Raw genomic sequence first — 21226 nt, 5'->3', positions numbered from 1 at the left:
GTGGCCAGTTTGAAGTCTCTATTTTACAACTTTATATTTTGTCCGATATTGTTCAAACTTTTACCTATCAACATTATGCCTGATATTTCCTTTAAAAACAAGTTTTTATTTGGGTTGGATTCCCCTTTGAGCACCTGTTGACTGTAATTAAAGATTAATCCACGCATAATCATTTGATGATTAAAAAATTGTTCTGTCTTGGGGGGATCACCCCCATCCCCGTGGATTTACGCCCGTGAATATGAATAAGCAATGAATCAAACTGGCCTAAAATATGAAGAATAAATTTGCAGTTACCTATCCCCCCCCTCAGGCCTATACCCCTTTGAAAAAAATTACAGGGCCTATATATTCTTATTGGTGAATAAAACAAATCTCATAACAATCACAATATTTACAAGTAATCCATAATTGGAAACAATCATATAAAATAATAACAGCAATAACAATGAAAAAAGGAGTTTGGGGGTCGATTTCAGTAAAGACAATTTATTTCAAGTTAAGTTCAAGATATGGCTAACCATACTGGAACCCCCCCCCCCCAAGGGCCCACACACACACACAGAGTAGGCCTGTTATAACGTTAAAATTTGATGTTCTCTCCCTCCCCGCTATACATCAACGATCCGAAAAACTGCCAAACTAAATAGGCCTAAACCCTGTAGCTTATAGCTCAGGTATGGCACGCATATAGGGAATCAATTAAATATATATTTCACTTAAAAAATATATCTTTCTCTTCCACTAAACCATTTCACTTAAAGAAATTTATATTTCACTTTCAAAAATATATTCCACTTTATCAAAAAAATATATTTCACTTTAAAAAATATGTTTCACTTAAAAAAAAAAAGTATTTCACTTTTCCCAAAAAAATATGTTTCATTTTTCAAAAAAATATATTTCACTTTTCAAAAAAAAAGATATTTCACTTTTCAAAAAAATATATTTCACTCTTCTAAAAGATATATTTCACTTTCCAAAAAGAAAATATTTCACTTTTCTAAAAAAAATATATTTCACTTTTCCCAAAAAATATATTTCACTTTCCAAAAAAATATATTTCACTTTCCAAAGAAATATATTTCACTCTTCAAAGAAATATATTTCACTCTTCTAAAAGATATATTTCACTTTCCAAAAAAATATATTTCACTTTTCCAAAAAAATATATTTCACTTTTGAAAAAAAAAATGTTTCACTTTTCAAAAAAAAAAATCATTTCACTTGATACATTTTAATTTTGAGAGAAAACAAATCCTTTCACTTTTGTTGGATAACACATGCGGCTGCCGTATTAGACCGTAACTATCCTCACGGAAATATCCATTCCTCTCGCTACGAAAAACATTTCACTCGTGTTGCAAATTCATTTCACTCAATTGCAAAAAAATACGTTCCTCTTTTTTCTCGGCCTGTAGGCGGCGCGCACCATTGTTGGCGGGACGAGGAGAAGGTACATGATATATCTATCTATCTATCTATCTCTCTCTCTGCCTAATATATATCTATCTGTTTAAATATGTCTATCCTTCTATCTATCTATCTAATATCTATTTATTTCGTTTAATATGTCTGTATATCTGTGTATTTATCATTCAATCTTTATATCTATCTATCTATCTATCTACCTATCTATCTTATGTCTATCTGTTCAGAATACATATGTCTATCCGTATGTCTACTTTTTATCTTTCAATCTAATAACTATTGATCTGTCTAAATAGTTATGTCTGTTTATTTGTTTGTTTAACTATTTAATATCTATCTATCAAATTTGTTTAATATGTTATTCTATCTATCTACCTATCAATAAATATATCGATCTATTTTCTCTCTCTCTCTCTATCTATCTATCTTTCTATCTATCTATCTATCTATTTATCTATCTGTCTGTCTATCTGTGTATGTACCTATGTATCTACCTGTCTCTGAATCTATGTGTATATCAAATATGATATCATTATCACCGCTGGGAATCATCGTATTTTTTTCATCAATCATTATCAGTATCAGCCTCCTCATCGTATCTTTTTATCGTCTCTGTCTATCTGTCCGATACCTATCTATCTGTTTATATCTATCTACCTATCCATCTGTCTATCTATCTATCTATTAATCAGGGGCCGCGGAACGGTTTTCAAAGCGGGGGGGGGGGGCTGACCATGCAAAAAATCACAATCATACGGTCATTTTTACGGTTTTGGAAAAAAGTAAAGGGGGCTGCCCCCCAGCTTCCGCGGCCCCTGTTAATATATATCTATCTATCTTCTATTATCTATCCACCTATCATTTATCTCTCCATCAATCTATCTATTTATCTATCTTTCTTATATGTATCTGTTTGAATATGTATGTCTGTTTGTCTATTTATCTTTCATACTTATATCCACTCATTTGTTTAAATAATTATGTTTGTTTATCTCTGCATCTACGACAGACCACCTAATTCGTCCGTACGACGAATTAAAATCTAATTTCACTTGTTACATTTTAAATCTGAGATAAAACAAATCCTTTCACTTTTGTTGGATAACACATACGGCTGCCGTATAGACCGTGAGTAAATTTCGTTCTTCACGTAAATATCCATTCCTCTCGCTACGAAAAACATTTCACTCATGTTGCAAATTCATTTCACTCAATTGCAAAAAATACGTTCCTCTTTTTTCTCGGCCTGTAGGCGGCGCACACCATTGTTGGTGGGACGAGGACAATGCACCACGAGGTGGGCCCATAAACACAAATTGTAAAGTTTGAATTTATCGCTGATTATGCACAATAGCCAGGGCAATCAGCTGTTGCATTCGGCCCTACGATCAATCTTTAACCTTAGCACGGTCTGGCTATACGTTTTGTAGGCATGAGGCATGAATACTTCATACATACACTATCTACGGAGCTGAATGGTCAAGGTAGAAGTGTTGAAATTTCCCTTTTCTCCCTTCCGTCTGTCTTTTACTTCATTGACATACGATGGTCATAATGATTGATGAAATGAAGCTTACAAAAAGCTACATTTCACCGGTCAACTCGCTTGTACCTGCACTGCAAAACCAAATTCTCTCCATTTTGTATGAGACATGAATGGGGGGTCACCATCCTTAGAACAGACATAAAAAGTGAGTATACGGGACTGAAGTTGGGTAATGACATCATGGACATTCTCGGCTAACACCACAGAGATGTATACTAATTGCGCGTTATATAAGTATCTCTATGGCTAACACCAACCTTTTCGAGCTGAGCGATGACGTCATCATCCATCTTCAGTCCCGAATACTCACTTTTTAAAAAAAAATACGATGAGGAGGCTGATACTGATAATGATTGCTGAAAAAAATACGATGATTCCCAGCGGTGATAATGATATCACATTTGATATACACATAGATTCAGAGACAGGTAGATACATAGGTACATACACAGATAGACAGACAGATAGATAGATAGAAAGATAGATAGAGAGAGAGAGAGAGAAAATAGATCGATATATTTATTGATAGGTAGACAGATAGAATAACATATTAAACAAATTTGATAGATAGATATTAAATAGATAAACAAACAAATAAACAGACATAACTATTTAGACAGATCAATAGTTATTAGATTTAAAGATAAAAAGTAGACATATGTATTCTGAACAGATAGACATAAGATAGATAAATAGATAGATAGATAGATATATCATGTATCTTCTCCTCATCCCGCCAACAATGGTGCGCGCCGCCTACAGGCCGAGAAAAAAGAGGAACGTATTTTTTTGCAATTGAGTGAAATGAATTTGCAACACGAGTGAAATGTTTTTCGTAGCGAGAGGAATGGACATTTCCGTGAGGATAGTTACGGTCTAATACGGCAGCCGCATGTGTTATCCAACAAAAGTGAAAGGATTTGTTTTCTCTCAAAATTAAAATGTATCAAGTGAAATGATTTTTTTTTTTAAAGTGAAACATTTTTTTTTTCAAAAGTGAAATATATTTTTTTGGAAAAGTGAAATATATTTTTTTGGAAAGTGAAATATATCTTTTAGAAGAGTGAAATATATTTCTTTGAAGAGTGAAATATATTTCTTTGAAAAGTGAAATATATTTTTTTGGAAAGTGAAATATATTTTTTTTGGGAAAAGTGAAATATATTTTTTTTAGAAAAGTGAAATATTTTCTTTTTGAAAAGTGAAATATATCTTTTAGAAGAGTGAAATATATTTCTTTGAAAAGTGAAATATCTTTTTTTTTGAAAAGTGAAATATATTTTTTTTGAAAAGTGAAACATATTTTTTTGGGAAAAGTGAAATACTTTTTTTTTGAAAAGTGAAACATATTTTTTAAAGTGAAATATATTTTTTTGATAAAGTGGAATATATTTTTAAAAGTGAAATATAAATTTCTTTAAGTGAAATGGTTTAGTGTAGGAGAAAGATATATTTTTTAAGTGAAATATATATTTAATTGATTCCTTATATGCGTGCCATACTCAGGCCTATTTTTACATTATTCTTAACCCGAAATTCTATAACCACTGGCGGATGAAGGGTGGGGAAGGGGGGGGGGGGGAATCTGACCCGTGGCTCCATCCCCTTTTTAGAGCCATAACCCCGCCACAATAGGCGTAATATGTAAATATACTGCTTTTATCCAAGTGTGCTTCCCCCCTTGAAAGTGAGGACTTTTTTTGGGGGGGGGTTCAACTTTTCTGCGGACGAAATGACCTCCGATTTTAGGCGAAAACTTTCTCTCTTTTTTTTTTTTTTGGCTTGTTAAATTTTCATCGGAAATGTGCCCCCCCCCCCTTGCAAATCCTGGATCAGCCCCTGTCCCTTTCTGTAATTCTAACCCATCATGCACTAAAACCAACCAACCGGAGCAAATGTCGTGTCAACATGTAATTCAATTAAAACCATATTCCCATAAAAAACAACTATCCGGTAGGCCTATAACAAAACTGTTTTGAAAGCCTATATTCATTTTGAATCTCTAGCTCTCGCTCGCTTATAAACGCTTGCAGCAAAAAAGAAAGCAGCCGTCGTATTTAGAAGAATCCAGTGATTATGACTAGACTTTATTTTATACAGTTTAAAATCCACCAAAAAGTATAATAATATATATTTTAAAAACAAACAATAATAAAAATTATTATATTATTATGAAATATTTAAAAATATAGATAAAAAGATTTTTATTTAATCTTTCATACTCTAAATATATGTGATCGAGGACAACTTGAATCGTGATCGCGAAATTCAAATTGCAACGTTTATTTCAAAACAACAGTTCGCAGTTCCTGCGCTCGGTTCATCAAAAAAACATTGAAACGTAGACCGTTTAGAAGTTTGAGAACATAATTTTGCTGACTTGTGCTACTTCCAGGGAACATGGACCCTCTGACAGAGGTTCGTATGATTTTTATCATGTAATGTAAGCGAAGTTGTTCATTATTGTTGTCTTTAATTTTGGAATTGGATAAATGTTGTTGGTGCCGACTTGTGTGACTTTTTTGTGTGTGATGTGACTGTGACTGAGGTGGCCGTATGTGTTGGCTGGCTGCAGCTGCATGACTGTTGAACACGATGACTTGGTTTTGGGTGCGGCTGCAGCCTCGCAGTCGCAGTGCAGTGCCAGCATGGCCAGTACATTAATGGTTATGAATCATAACCATTAAACCTTGTTCATTGAATGAGTGTACTGGCGCCATGCTGGTTTGTTTGTTCTCAGTTACATCTCTATGTGTGGCAAAATATTAAGGTTGGCAATGTGGGACCTAAAGCTACGCACTTTGTTTACAAACGATAGAAACTATGCCAATTTTAATATTTGAACAAATTATCTGTCGCTAACTTGTGGCAAATATTCTAAAGATCTGTAGTAATTGGTCCATGTACATGCAGTACCCTATATGTATTAATATGTATAAGTCTATGTATTGATCTATGCTCATGTATGTATTAAGTCTGTGTGTGCTGTGTGTAGGCGAGGAGCACTCCTGATTGGAGGAGCCTTTATATGCTCCTACGCCTGCTACGTACAATGTATGTACTAAGTCCGTGTGTGTGCTGTGTGTAGGTGAGGAGCACTCCTGATTGGAGGAGCCTTTATATGCTCCTACGCCTGCTACGTACGTGTGTGCGTTGCACAGCACGTACACAAGCTGGTGCTGGGCCTTCAGAAGAGATCCAGCGTAGACACCAAAGAGAGAAAATAGAGAGAAGACCGCCATCGAGTGAGGACATCCCAGAAGCTCCCCACTCGGCGCCGTGGTCTGTTAGTTAGTGTATAGAAGTCTGCAATATCTGTTGTCTGTATCTACCGTGTGGCATCGTCTGTACAAGTGTCAGGTGAGTATTAGTTGTTGTCTCTGTCTTGTACCGTCGAAGTAACCCATTCGTGATTCGTGAGTAATAATCCTTGTCAGTGTCGTACCTGTCAATAACCACTCGGTCATTCGTGTATCTGTCTGTCTCGTGCCATCACCGCTAACCCATCCCTCACTCATTCTCTATCAATTTTACTTCAGATCATTAAGCAAGAACAAAATATCACAAAACTCACTAATACGAAAATCCCGCCGTGTTTTCCGAACACCTCTTGAATTCGCCGCCCGATGTTAGAAGGGGTCCTAAAGCTACGCACTCGATTTATCATGCAGAAAAATAGAATTTCCTGTGCCTCAATTTCTAAGATATGTTCATACTATTATAGGATAATATGAAATTAAAGAGAATATAGCTAAAAAATTCAAAAAAGTTGTGGGTGTTCTCTGCATTTAGAGATTTACTGCAGCCTCTGTAGAAAAAATTGAATAGGAATCGTTCGTCACTCTGCAGTCACAATTCCACACAAAGTGCGCATTTGCCATTAAAAACTGCATGCGCGATGAGTGGTGCGTAGCTTTAGGACCCGCGCAGCTTTAGGACCCCCTACCATACTATCGGATTATTTTCTCTTTTTCTTTTGGACAAATGCTTGATTTTTTACACTGTCAAGTGTCAGTTTTGATTAGACCTGTTCATCATATACTTAGACTAATTACAGCTGGCAGCCGTCTGTTTCGAGGAGTTTTTAAAATTTTTTTTAAAAATATCTCCTTGCACACAGACGGCTCGCTATTGACATTGTGCAGCCACAATTAGGGGACTTGCAATGCAAAATCCCCCCTCGGGGCTCTTCAATTTTTGTCTGTAATAAATAAAAATTTTGAAAATTAACGCGACCAAAATGCAAATTGATATTCCCTCTTGGCATTAATTGCCAAAAAACGGAGAAAAATAAAGTTAAAAGGAACAAAAACAGTGACTTACCTCGGCTGTCGCGCAAATTCACTTCCCTGTTTTATCCGATCTTAAGTACATAAACACAGGCTTGCATAAACATATGGCCATTGAGCCCACCCCCTGTACAGATCGCGCTAGAACTTCGGTCTCTGTATTTGGTGAGTGAAGTCAACGGAGTTCAGCTGAACAACCAACATAACAGAGACCGAAGCTTTTGGTCTACATATAACTTGGCTTGAGTCTTATGTAAATTTGATTTTAAAATTATTTTTTCTTAATTAAGAATAGAGATTGAAAAATGAAAATTTTCTTGCCATATTAATTTCCACCAATAGAGGGCATACACAAAAATATGCCCAAAATTCATGTTTTTGAGCGCTCTGGTGAATACAAAAATTATTCTTAATTACTAATGAAAAATAAAATGCAACTGTATGAAAATTAGTAATTTTGGTCACAAAACTTCTAAAGTGACATTTTATTTAATGTCATGATTTTTTATAGTGTGTGATATGTTCAGCATTGGCAGACCATAGCATAGGCCACTCACACATTGTACGAGGTTAGTATGTACTAACCTCGTACAATAGACCGTGTTTGACCCTGGATTTCGAAGTAGTCGGCAAACATCGCTTCATTGCTGAAGTAATATTTGCCGAAGCTCCTTCTCGCTACGCACCGGGGCTCTTGCCGGTAAGTAGCAAGAGTTTGTTGAATATAAAAATAATAATAAAATAATAATCCGATAAAAAAAGCACATTTTGCTTACCTCGGCCTCGAAAGTGACTTCGCTTGTCTCTTCCACGGAAATACAAGGAAGCCCGTTGGTGGCGCTAATAATTTCACAACCTTGATTCAGCTCCTCGGTAATTTTATAACTATCTAAATTCTTTGAATGCGCAATCCTCATGATTAATTTACTAATTATGGGCACCAATTAATGAAATGCCTTCAAAAAACATAATTAATGATTAAAATTTGGTGATGATAACACTCATTTGCATTAATTTAAAAAGATGACTGATAAAATACGTGCCTGGAAAGAAACCAGCAGTACAAGCTTTGACGAACGTCAATAATACGTATACGGTATACCAAAGTCTATACAATGAAAAGATTGGACACTTCACGGACTTTGCGTAATGCCTTGCGTCGATATGCGTGTAAAATAGTGTAGGTGCCTATTCTTTCCCTTGTCGTGTCTTTGATATGAATATAAATCGCGCGCCCTCTTCAGGAGAAAATTGATATCAACGCTGACTGATTTCTATCTCCGTAAAATCTTCACTAAAGATCAAGAAAATATACATATTTTTAGAAAGAAACTTCAAGGACAAGTCACGGAAGGATCTAAATGATTCGGTAAGTGTCATAGCAGGATGTGGAATATTTATTTATACATAATATTTTATGTGGGCAAAAGCCCACTGTATTTTCGAAGTGTAGTGGTGTGTCGCATGCGTATGACTGATAATCCTTCGCTCGCGAGACGATATGAACCCATGGGTGAGCATAGGCATAGTCCTACCTGTACTTCACCACAGGCAGGGTGGTAGTAGCCTGGAGGCATCTGGGAAGTAAAAATCATAGTACTATCGTACCTTTACTCCCCTAACGCCTGGCGCTGGTCTATATAGGCTCCCACGCACCGAGGGAAAAGGCAACTATACAAATGCACCAAACTGCTAGTTATGTTTAGAATCTGAAGTTAACACTTCTGTACATGGGTAAAAGTATCGGTTGGCAACGTTTGGCAAAAAATGGATAGTAATGGTTAAGAAATATCGCAGTTCTAAATGCGATGAAGAAATAAAAGTAGAAGAGAGTTTACTCACATTTGTTGTCATCGCCATCTTTGATCCATTGTTAATGCAACCTAGTTACGTGACGCGTATAGAGGGCGGCAAAATCATGAGCGGTGCTAGATTAAAAAGTGCTAACATGTCCCGCTTCAACCACTGAACTGAAAATACGTATTTCTATTTTCTAGTTGTCGCCAGGACAGTACAGCGCGCGCGACATTTGTGTAGTACACATACGGAGCTCACGCTCGTCCATTCTTATGCTGCAGCTTACATACAGTAGCTTATGTAAAGCACGCTAGCGGCCGGCTGGCTGGCCAGCTGTGTATAGCTAGCTCATCGGCTTCGGACTAGACTGCATACATGCACTGGACGTCGCTGGTAAAGCTAAGGTATTGAATACTTTTTGAGATCGGAGAAAAGTTTTCCTCGCTCTGAAAAAAAGGTGGACTTTCAAAAGGGGCACATAATATATCAGAAAAAGGGCACCACGGCCATATAAAAAAGGGCATATTTTTAGTGGCCGAAACTTTTAGCAAAAAGAAGAAGGGCATGACGGCCAGTAATTGGGGCATTACGATTATTTCGTCGATTATTTTGAGGCCTGCATTATAATCATCTTCACTCACAGGCCTTCAATTTTTCTATTTAAAGAGAAGGTTGGTTCACGTCAATGCACATGTACATCACAACTGATAATAAATAAAAAGGGCACATAAATATCCAGGGCCAATTTAAAGGGCATCAAAAGCCATGAAGTCAGGTTTAACTTAGACCATGGTCTAACTCTACTAAAATTATGGCAAGCCAAAAGTGTCAATTTTTTCATGTTTCTTATGTTTACCGTGCTCTTTCCTGATTCATCGATGGTGAAGGCAATCATCTACTTATACTTCCTAGACAGTTACGAATGATTTGAGAGCCAAATGAGCTGAAATATTATATCTCTACTGTTAATGATTTATGTAACAATTGGCTGTCCATACTTAAACCACAACTTTAAACCTGGGTTTAAGTTAAACCCGACTTCAGAATACGGGCCATGATCTTGGTGGCCATATCTGTAAAATGCTAATTTGTAAATTTTGCTTTGTTCCCTCACCTAGTCACCTTCCTTTCTTTGATATTCACATCAGTAATTACAGCTCACCCCCCCCCAAATGTTATGTGTTTTGCCTAATAGAAATTACTCGAAAGAGCTAGGGCAAGGCGAGAGAATTTAGCCCGGAAGATGGCTGAATCTAACATGTCTCCTCGAAAGACAACAGCTACCACGGCACCATCTCGGGTGCCCCTGAGGGAAAATCAGCTGCACAATTTAGAACCAAGAGGTAAGAATTTTCTGGACTTGAGCTTTTGATTACTTACACCAAAATAATCTGGAAATTGAGCAAATTTTGGGGGGATGAAAAAAAAATGCATTACTGCATGTGTTATAATTGCTGTATTCATCTTTATTTTAGGTATTTACAATTTAAGATAAATTCCAATAGCATTAGACCAAATAATGCTTCTAAGATTCATCACACTTACATTGGTCTGAATGTCACCAACCTGTGTCATTTGATCATTAAGATTTGTGTCAAAACCAAATGTCATTTTAATAATTTCATCCTTACAGAATTTAAGAAATCACATTTCCACTATTGGACAGGATGTTACATTGAAATGGGGCATAACTTTGAAGAAATTATCTGTCAACCTGTTAGAAATGTTAAAAGTGAAAGATTGAAATCATTTTCTATTTATTTGAATTCTTTAGATTATTAGCTCGGCTGAAATTAGCTTTAAGGTGATACCAAATTTGTTGGATTAGCCACCTTAGGTTTGGAAATAATTGAGAATAACTACATGAAAACACCAAAATATAAAAACCACCACCCGTTTGAGCAAGTGACCTCTTGACACATGGCCATTAATATTATATTAACAGATATTATGATTTTCTTTGCTTTGGATTTTTAAAAACAATCACACAACTTTTCCTTGATGTGATATAGGTTCACCAGTGAAGGCGAGAAGCGAAGAGCTTGCACTAAAACCAGACACACCGGCAATTCCTTCTGTCAAGAGCAGATTACATCGCTTGGCTGAACAAAGACAAGACTGGAATGTTTCAAATACATGTAAGATTGAATAAAGGGCAGTCTAAAAACTTTTTTTTTGTTTGTAATTCATTTACTCTTTATTACTTATTACTGCTGAGTCAAAATGTTTAAATGCCATTCAAACGATGGTTGAAAGCATAATAATAATAGGCACTTATATAGCGCCATCTATCTAGAAATATTCTATTCCGAGTCGCGTTATTATTATTACCCCGGCTCTAGCTCGAGCTGACTTTCAGCGCTCATGTATTCAAGGAATTAATCCTGCCGGGTACCCATTCACCTCACCTGGGTTGAGTGCAGCATGGTGTGCATAAATTTCTTGCCGAAGGAAATTACGCCATGGCTGGGATTCGAACCCATGACCCTCTGTTTCAAAGTCAGAAGACTTACAGTATCCACTGGGCCACAACGCTACACGTTTACCTATTTTGACGATGACTAGACATTTGCTCCAGGCTTTATTTCATATAAGATATAGGGTTAGGTTTGTAATAGGGTTTTATGTTAAGTTGGTCATTCCATCAATGTGTGGAATTGGCAGCAGTTAACCATAAAGGTCGGTTTATTAATATCATTTCAACGTTTTTCAAAATGAATATAATGACTGACCTACTTTTTATTGAGGGTAATGATTGTTATTGGCCATGGATTACGCTCTTTTCAAACATGTGTATTGTTTGAAAAGGGCATTCTTCTTTTTCTCATATAAAGTTTAGGCTACCAGGGGCCCGTTTCATGAAGGACTTGCAACTGTTGTAACTTTGCCAAAATGGCAACTAACATGGTAACAGGGCTCAGCACCCAATCAGAATCAAGGTTTCCATGGTAGTTGCCATAATGGCAAAGTTACAACAGTTGCAAATTCTTTATGAAATGGCCCCCTGATCAGTGAATCTTAGTACTTGACATTGTCAAAGTATTTTGGGAGAACTTAAAAATGTTGATATACATGTAGGCATGTATAATAATAATATTAATTACTCAGGGAAGCCACTTCGGTTCTGAAAACTGTTCTCCCAGCGGGCCTTGCTATTATTATCATTATTATTTACTTCCATGTTACCTTCAATTAAATATGTACCATCTATTTGAATCATTCTCAAGTACACCAAGTTTTTCCTAACATCATCTCCCAACCTTGTACAGGTGGAACAGAAGTGGATAGTCCTAAGAATGTACTCCCACCAAAACGACCAGACTTTGAGGAAGAGGAGGTAGCCCCAGCCCCTAAGGCACCTGTTTCACGTCGATCCAGATTCGCCGCTCTTGCTGCCAATATTAACAGTTGGGAAGATGACACAAACCACCCTAGACACGATTTTCCAAAGGTTTGTGGAATAGTAGTAATAAACATTTTGTGGGTAAAAAAAGTGAACTATATGTTTTGCATACTGTCTGTATGTGTACACATTTTTTCATGTCTTTGAGATATTTTTAAAAGTAAAACTGGAAATTGAAAAAGTCATGCAAACAATAAATAGGGCATTTGGTCGAGAGAGATAAATCAATGATCTCTTTTCAAAATGTTCACATTACTAATTTCTGGGGAAAATCACTTCCTTTCATACCATGTGATGTAGTGCTATACTAAACTGGAGGTGTCTTATCTTACCATATATATTTAAAGGACAAGTCCACCCCAACAAAAACTTGATTTGAATAAAAAGAGAAAAATTCAACAAGCATAACACTGAAAATTTCATCAAAATCGGATGTAAAATAAGAAAGTTATGATATTTCAAAAATTTCACTTTATTTCACAAAAACAGTTATATGAACGAGCCAGCTACATCCAAATGAGAGAGTCGATGATGTCATTCACTCACTTTCTTTTTTTTTTATTGTTTGAAATATGAAATATTTTGATTTTCTCGTCATTGTCATGTGAAATGAAGTTTATTCCTCCCTGAACATGTGGAATTCAACTATTTTAACCTTCAGGCAAGGAGGTCCTAATCGTTAAATTCGTAAAAATTGAAATATTGAATAATAAAAACAATAAAAAACTAAAGAAATAGTGAGTGAGTGACATCATCGACTCTCTCATTTGGATGTAACTGGCTCGTTCATATAACTATTTTGTTAAAAATATGCGAAACTTTGAAACGTCATAACTTTCTTATTTTACATCCGATTTTGATGAAATCTTCAGCATTGTGCTTGTCTGATTTTTCTCTATTGATTCAAGTCAACATTTTTCTGAGGTGGACTTGACCTTTAATTATGACTTAACAACTTTTGTCATACATTTATTATTTGACGTCATCAACATTGAAATATAGATAAGTCGGTTCTGGAACATATTAACCTTCATTTGGGTGTAAGCATCTATTTGGAAGATGTATTTTACATACAATTGTTTGGTGGTTGCCCTTTCAGGAGAAGCCAGCCACTCGCAAATGGCAACCGCCGAAGAGACAAGAGCCAGTTGAAGAACCTACTCCAGTCCCAGCCAAACGCTCTGCCCCCACCACCTTTTCCCAAACAAGCTCTGCTGAGATATCAGCCCCCTCTACACAGCCCTCTCCTCCAAAACGCACTAAATACGAAGAGGAGAGCACGCTCCAAAGAGAGCCAAGCGGCAAAGGTAAGGCCCAATTCAAAAGCATTCCATATGACTGGCACTCCTCTACCAGGAGTGGCCAGAAAACTCACTCCACCTCCATCACTAAGTGTCCATCTAAGATAGTGCATGGTACTAGTAGTCAAGACACCTCATCTAAATTATCATCCTCCTCATTCAAAACCGTAATAACCGTGCAGTCCAGCAAGAACAGTCCCATCAAGAGACCTAAATCTCCCCTCTCTGGTCGCCTATTTGTTGCAGTGGGCACCAGGAAACAGTCTTCATCCTCTGACGAATCAGACAGCTCCTCGGAACAGCCAGTGCCTGCTCCTCGAGCCGCCAAAACCGATGGGCCAGCCGCTAAAAGTCCTGTGAAGACACACGTCACAACTGCCACACCAGTGAAACGCCCCATACTGCAGTCCTGCACACCAGCGACCCCTAAAATTGAATCGCCCCGTAAGCAGGCGAGCATTACAGTATCCCCCAAGAAAGCTGTCACAAAAGTCGCATCCTCCCCACTAAAACACAACTCCCCCATCAAGAAATCCCCTGTCAAACAGCAAGCTATCAGGTCTTCACCTGTCAAACAGGTCAACAATGCAAGAAACACTCCCCTTGCCAAGAGAGGGGCAACATCACAGAAGTTTGCACAAGCGAGGGCGCTGCTGGAGCAGGGCTGTGGTGGGGGCGGGGCAGCATCCAGGCAGAGTCCTGTCAAGACCACTCCGAGGGTTGGAGCCATGGCTCAGCGAATCCAGGAACGACTGAAGGCAGACCAGAGCAACTGGCAGAAAAATGCTATCAACAAGAAAGTACAGGTAAGACAGTTGATGTATTTTCCCATATATCTGTTTTGCAAGTCTATCATTCAATAAATTGTAATGAGAATTGCAGACAAGCAGAAACTAAACCAAAAGTGTAAATTTCTTCTAATTTGAAAATGCCTTTTTCATTTTTAGGGACCAGCAATCATAGAGAATGGTAATGCAGGAATGAAAGAACTACAAATTAGATTTTTTAATTTGAGGTAATACACTGCGATGGACGAAGGATAGATGGGACCTTTGATGATGTATTTAACTGAAAATCAACTTGAGTAATCACCATGAAAACCATTCATAACTGAAAAGGAATCATGCTTTCTTTCCACATCCATCATATGCAGTTTACCATGCATTCCCACCTTCATTTTCTCTATTATCTCAATTCTCATTCATTACCACAATATCCTCTTTTCCATTTTTATATGTACTTTGTACAATGTACCAGCACCATTATAGATTTCTTTGTAAAAAAAAAAAAAAATTGTGACTTTCTTTTCATATCAATGCTGTCAAATTTTGTTCATTCACCTTTTTTTGCACTTAATGTTTACTTTCACTTTAAAAAACTTTTTTTGCACCCTCATTGTCATTTTATATACATACATGCATTAGATAGAAATTATATGTTTTATAATAAATGAGTGGAGAATGTGAGATCCTGCTGTGTAGTATCAAGCAGGATTCATTTTAATCGACACGGCATAGAATTTTGCTATTAAAGGTGGCTTTACCGTAATTCAGAGCATTTCTCCATGGTTATCATTCAGGAAAAATAAACCAATCGATGTCAGCTATGAAATATATAGGAAAATGGCTTACTTACTTTCTGTGTTTGTTGTTTGCACACCATTTGTTACCAGGAGGAAAGACAGAAAGAAATGGCCCTCATTAAAGCACGTTGGGAAGGACAAGTAGGAGGAAGTAGTGGAACAAAGGAAGAGGTTTGTCCCCCCCCCCCATTCTTATTTACTCCATCGATCAGACCTTTCTGGTCAGAGATCTAAATTGGGGGTCATGACCCCTCCCCGATTAAAAACTTGATAATGCTAAGTTGATATATGATTAAATATGTTTGAACCAAAATTTCTTAATTTCCTTGCTTGAATTTATCGGTGGGAATGTAATCCAGATTCATGCGTGCTGCCATTATGTTATGTTTATTTGGTTGCAATCGCGCTGCGAAGTGTTGATGCCTGTACATTGGTAGGTTGCAAACAGAACAATATGGCTGCGCACATATACTGGGGTTATAACATTTCAGGCCAATAAATTCTAGCAAGAAAATTGAGTTATCCTGCTTCATATTATTTTCATAGCTCTTCTTGGTAGGTCAAGGTTCTGAAATAATAGTATCATGCGTAAAATTTTATATACCAATATAGCTCTAGATAATATGGACCCAAACATGGTTGATAAGTCATAGACTCTGGTGACACTGAATTTCTTATATATTTCTTTCTTTACTTTTTTTCGAAATATTTTTCATCTTAGTTGATTTTTAAGTCAGCACTGCTACTATATTGAATTCTGTAATGCAGGCAATACTGCCAGAGGTGTTCCACTTCCACCTGTTTATTTGATTTGAATTTCTATCCTGGTGGAAATATAATATACTTACTGAAAATCTTTGTAATCAATTCTCATGCTTTTTTTCTTTGGAAATCTTATGTTGGTTTTATTTGAGTGGATATAAAGCAAGCAAAGAGCTATCTCATCTTATCGCAAATAGAAATGTAATCAAAAATTAAAAATGATGTCATTCACCGAGTGAAGTATTCTTAGAAATGACAATGATGGCATTGCCCATGGTGTCCTTTGCTACAGGTCAAATCCACACCAGTCCAAGAAGAGGAAGCCATTGATACTGAAGAGGAAGAGGAGATGCCCCAAGACGTAGAGACGGAAGAAGAGATGGATACAGAGTCTTGTGCTGATGCTGATGGTTAGTGGGATTAGTAAAGGGAACTCAATTTAAAAAGAAATTTCTTCAATGAAATTAAAGTTCAGGACTATTCTTTACTGTACAAAAGATCTTTGTTCAGTGCTTACCCACAAGATTAGGCTTTGGCATTCGTTTAACTTCAATATTACTTCCCAAGAGAATTTGTGAACCAATCATTTTTTACATATAGTCTGTTTAATTAGTGCATTGCTAACTATTCATAAATCATTTCTTTCTGCAGGAAACTTTAAAATCCACCAATTTGTGTCATTATTATATTCTTTCCAAATGTCACAGTGAGTGAGTCTAACGCAGAGGACGACTACAACACTGAAGAAGATGAGATCATTCCTACCCACACTGAAGGACAATCTAATCAAACTGGTATTGTTCAAATCACAATGGAAAGATCGGCTGCTCCCTCCAACGACCGTCTAGATATCATTGATGATAAGGTCAGTTTGTTGTCATGCACCCATTTGTAAGGCATTTTCTTTTTAGTTTACTTAGAATTATGGAAGATATGAATAATTAAAACTTCAAAACGTGGAAGGAAAGTTTGATATTGTCTGCATAACTGTTCCTCTATTGGATGTTAGTTCTTTCCTGGGAGGATGGCATACTGTTACTTTTTGTTTTCTTGTTTATTTCTTCATTTTTTAAACTTTTTTAATTTATTTTATTTTGCCTTCACTTTGGCTACCACTGGCTTCAAGGGATTGATTTATTACAAAAACTCTAGTTCAATTTAGAAAAAAGTATTTTATTAATTATTTATTCAAAAGATTAAAAACAGATTAAAATCAGAGTTCAAACCAAGATTGATGATTCTCAATTTGTATTTGATTTAAATCTCTTTGTAAAATGTGAGCCAGCTCATGCAAGATCCATACTAGCCAAGGAAAACTACTAATTGTCCTTTAGATTGAATATAATTTATGAAAGAGAAACAAAAAAATCCTTGTGTAATGAAGAGCTGTGTATTGCTTTGCAAATGTTTATTCAGCAGCATTTTTTTTATATTGATTAATATTGTGGTCACATGACAAATCATGTATTTTTTTACAATATGATTATCACTACCACTCAGAATGCTGACGAGAGTGAAGTCAACATCAGTGATGTCCTTGGAGACATCGATGAACTCATCGTAGAGGCCGAGCAAGCTATGAAGGAAGAAGAGAAGGCTAAGGCCGAGAAGAGACGAGATGTTGAGGAACCTACGCAAGCTACAACATCCAAGGCAGATTTATCTGGATGGGATTATAACATTGACAATGTATGTTGATACTAGAAGAAACTTTTCCATAACGAAAAGATAATTTGTTTTCTCTAATTATGGAGTTACTGACTGATTTAGTGCTTGTATGGCTTTGTATGTAAAGGATTAGATTTTTGTCCTTCGTCAGGGATCTATCATCATGTTTGAAAATTTTCAATGCATAGCTGTACTCTTCTCAAACTATGTTCCAAACCCATGTATCTATAGAATAAGGATATTTATGACAGCATGAATGAATCAGGGTTATTCAATAGAAATAATAATCAAAGTGTATTTCTTAGCCTCATTTGCATTTTACGACTCATTGTGTTAAAGTGTTTAGTGATCTGATAAAGTGCATGTAGTATTATGCATATTTCTTAATTTTTTTTGTCAGATGGAGCCAATTTATGCAAACATATCAGAAGTTACCAACTCAGCCTCCTCGTCATCACAGGATGAGGGAAACCCTGTCCCTGCTCCTAGAACCAGACGCAGGAGCTCCAGTGTGGGCTCCGTCGATTCCTGCATCTCAACTGCATCCTCCCTGGCCCCGATCAGCCTTGAGAGCTACCGGTCCCAACAGCAACAGAAGACCCTGAGCCCGACCACCGTCACCCACCGCACCGTGACCAGGGAGACCGCCTCCAGGACGGTCATCCGGGAACCTTCCTCGGCCTCGCGACCAAGGTCCTCGTCCACGTCATCGGCGATGTCGTCGGCCCCTTCATCTAGGGGTAATGACAGAAGGCATCCCCAGCAGCAGGGTAGGCATCAGAATGATCAGAAGAGATTGGTGGCCAAGAAAATGAGCACCAAGGAGAGGATACAGGTGAGAGATTTGGGTGATTCCAAGTTGGGTGTTGGTGCTGGTGTTGGCGTTTAAAGTTTGAATCAGGCTGCCTATCCTAGCTGACACCGAACATGAGCTTATAAAACTTATACCTATCAGAAGATATTTGTTTCCCTGTGGCCAAGAAGATGAACACCAAGGATAAGATACAGATGAGATTTCCAAATTAGACAATGGGTGATTGCAAGTTCGGTGTGGAATCATTGATTTTGGTGATGAAAGTGTTAATAAGGCTGCCTAACAAACTAACACCAAACATGGGTTTGAAAAAAAAACATGATATACATATCAGAAGATGAGCACCAAGGAGAAGATTCTAGTAAGACTTTCAATTAAAGGCAAAAGGTGATTTCTCTTTCGGTGTTGGTTCTGGTGTTGGTGTTTAGATTATGAATCAGGTTGCCCACCAAAACTAATAAATGAAACTCTGGTGTATAAAAATGATTCTAATCCCATCACTAATGTCACAACACCTAATGGTGTCAGTCCCTACACCTTGTTTAACCCTAACTAGGCCGGGGTATTTTGGGAGTTCCTATGGCCGTATTATATTACAATGTATTATATTGTTTTTTGCAATTTCTTATGTATTTCTTTGTTTTTTTGACCTTTTGTTTTTCATTGTTTTTTCAATGAAATTTGTTGGGGACTCTTCTGTGGTCATAAAAAGCATAAAATGAATACATTTAGACTAGAAAAACTAAAAATAATCATACATTTATGAATTTTGGTTGAAAACACAATTTGCATTGACTTTGTACACGAAATCACGTTTTTGAGCAATTTTCGGTCTGACCTGCACTTACATAATGTTGCGTAATTTCGGAACACGTACCCGGGTGACGCAAAATTGGTCTCAAAAGTTGCGCAAGACTTGAAAGTAAAAAGTCAGCGAGCGGCGCGGTCAAAAAATTTCGCACGGCGAAAATATCGCGCGATTCGTTGAGGGGGGCCTCCGAGGCCCCCCCCCCCCCGGCCTAGATAGGGTTAAGATCAGTGGAGTGGCTGGTGACAAAATCTGCCCAGCACCTACATCCCTTGTCATCAAAATGATCTCATCGATTATAAATTGTGAAGTGTGAGGCTAGTAGTAGAATGGTTTGTGATTAAAAGTAAACAACAATAGTGTCAGCAAAGAATTATTTCATAATTGACAAAATATTATGATGCATCTAGATTTGGTACATTAATGTAAACTCATCTTTGTAAAATCATGAAATCTTGGCTCAAAATACATAGTTCTGATGATCACCAACTCGAAAAAGCATATGTGGGACAGTGTATTAATATTGGTTAAAAAAATATGCGACATTTAATGGAATTCGGTGCTTTGCTCATTTCTCAGCAATTACACATTTTCTTCCAGAGCTATTTCGCACATATTTCTTTTATTTATACATACAAACACTTTGGTGGTAATTTCATTGGATTCTGTTCGAACTCATTTTGAGATCGTTATCACAACTGGTATTTATCTTTAAATTATATTTATTTGACTTTCTTCTGTTAGAGGTTAATGGAAGAGGTATCAGCCCAACAGAGTATCATCCATCAGACCAGCCAGGCATTGGAACTCATTGCTGCTACAGAGGAATATCACGGCACCAAGGAGGAGATAGAGGCAGAGAGACTACTTGTCGTTACCAGTAAGCTGTTGCTAAAATAACTGAAATTGCGGAAGTTCTGAATCTCTGGGGATTGTCAGGGAGACTTTGTGAAAATTTAATAAAAAAACCTAATCTTTGTTAACAGTTTTCTGACTTATGAATATGTTGATTACTTTCGAATGGAATATGTGTAATTGAGAAAGATCTCCCTGGTTTTGCAGTTTATTTTCCCATAGAGGGCAACAGACTTTTTCCTAAATGAAGAATCTGACATTTAATTCAATTTTTGTAACCATTGGCCTTTTCAGATTATAAACGTAGTCTATATACGCACAGAATGTCAAGTTTAGTTTATAATAGATGGACTATGAAAAAAAGCATGAGGGTAAAATTAATTTCATGAAAGCCGTTTCGTTTTACTGCAAATTTTCTTCTTGTGTAAAAGTGCTACCATGTAAATCACACGTCAGATGCCATTCCATGAAATAAACTTTCCAGTTTTCACTGACATTTTTGCTTTTGCATCAACCTCAAGACCATTTACCTTCTGCAAGTTGAATTAAAGTTATTCATTTGTTGTATTAAATTGTAAACATACAACAAGAATGTCTACATTGAAATGGAATGGTTATGCTAATAACATTAACTTTCTGTTCAATTGCTTGTTACAGCCCAGCGCCGCCAGGCCTGCCTGTCAGAGATCCAGTACTTGAAGAACCCTGTAACCGTCCCTAAGACCATCATGACTGAAGATGGAGAGGAGATCGTACCGTGCAGGGGATCAGTCACTATCAAAGACATCAGATTACCACTCAAGACTCAGTACCTCATGGCTTTAGACTCGGGCAGAGGTAGGTCTTACATGCCATTTATGCATTCATTCGTTTGCTGGTTTCCATCATAACTTATCTGAACCATATTAAAAATACATGCCACAAAAAAGTGATGGTTGATTTTAGCAGACCATGTACAGTGATACGCAGA

At 36.9% G+C, this 21226-nt stretch overlaps 1 protein-coding gene across 1 annotated transcript in view; it reads left to right on the top strand.

Moving 5' to 3' along the window:
- Positions 1–5257: 5257 nt before the first annotated feature.
- LOC121407679 (anillin-like) overlaps positions 5258–21226 on the top strand; it is a 31395-nt gene continuing 15426 nt past the window's right edge. The window contains exons 1-12 of the mRNA XM_041598865.1: positions 5258–5395; positions 10259–10406; positions 11076–11201; positions 12333–12514; positions 13566–14573; positions 15440–15520; positions 16404–16521; positions 16819–16976; positions 17603–17800; positions 18180–18614; positions 20146–20281; positions 20914–21093. Of these exons, the coding sequence (XP_041454799.1) occupies positions 5378–5395; positions 10259–10406; positions 11076–11201; positions 12333–12514; positions 13566–14573; positions 15440–15520; positions 16404–16521; positions 16819–16976; positions 17603–17800; positions 18180–18614; positions 20146–20281; positions 20914–21093 (2788 nt within the window). The 5' untranslated portion in view covers positions 5258–5377. The remainder of the gene's footprint in view (positions 5396–10258; positions 10407–11075; positions 11202–12332; positions 12515–13565; positions 14574–15439; positions 15521–16403; positions 16522–16818; positions 16977–17602; positions 17801–18179; positions 18615–20145; positions 20282–20913; positions 21094–21226) is intronic.

Source organism: Lytechinus variegatus, chromosome 2, assembly GCF_018143015.1.
Source record: "Lytechinus variegatus isolate NC3 chromosome 2, Lvar_3.0, whole genome shotgun sequence".
Taxonomy (NCBI): Eukaryota; Metazoa; Echinodermata; class Echinoidea; order Temnopleuroida; family Toxopneustidae; genus Lytechinus; species Lytechinus variegatus.
Note: the sequence above shows the minus strand (reverse complement) of the source record. Positions and strands in the feature narration are given on the sequence as shown.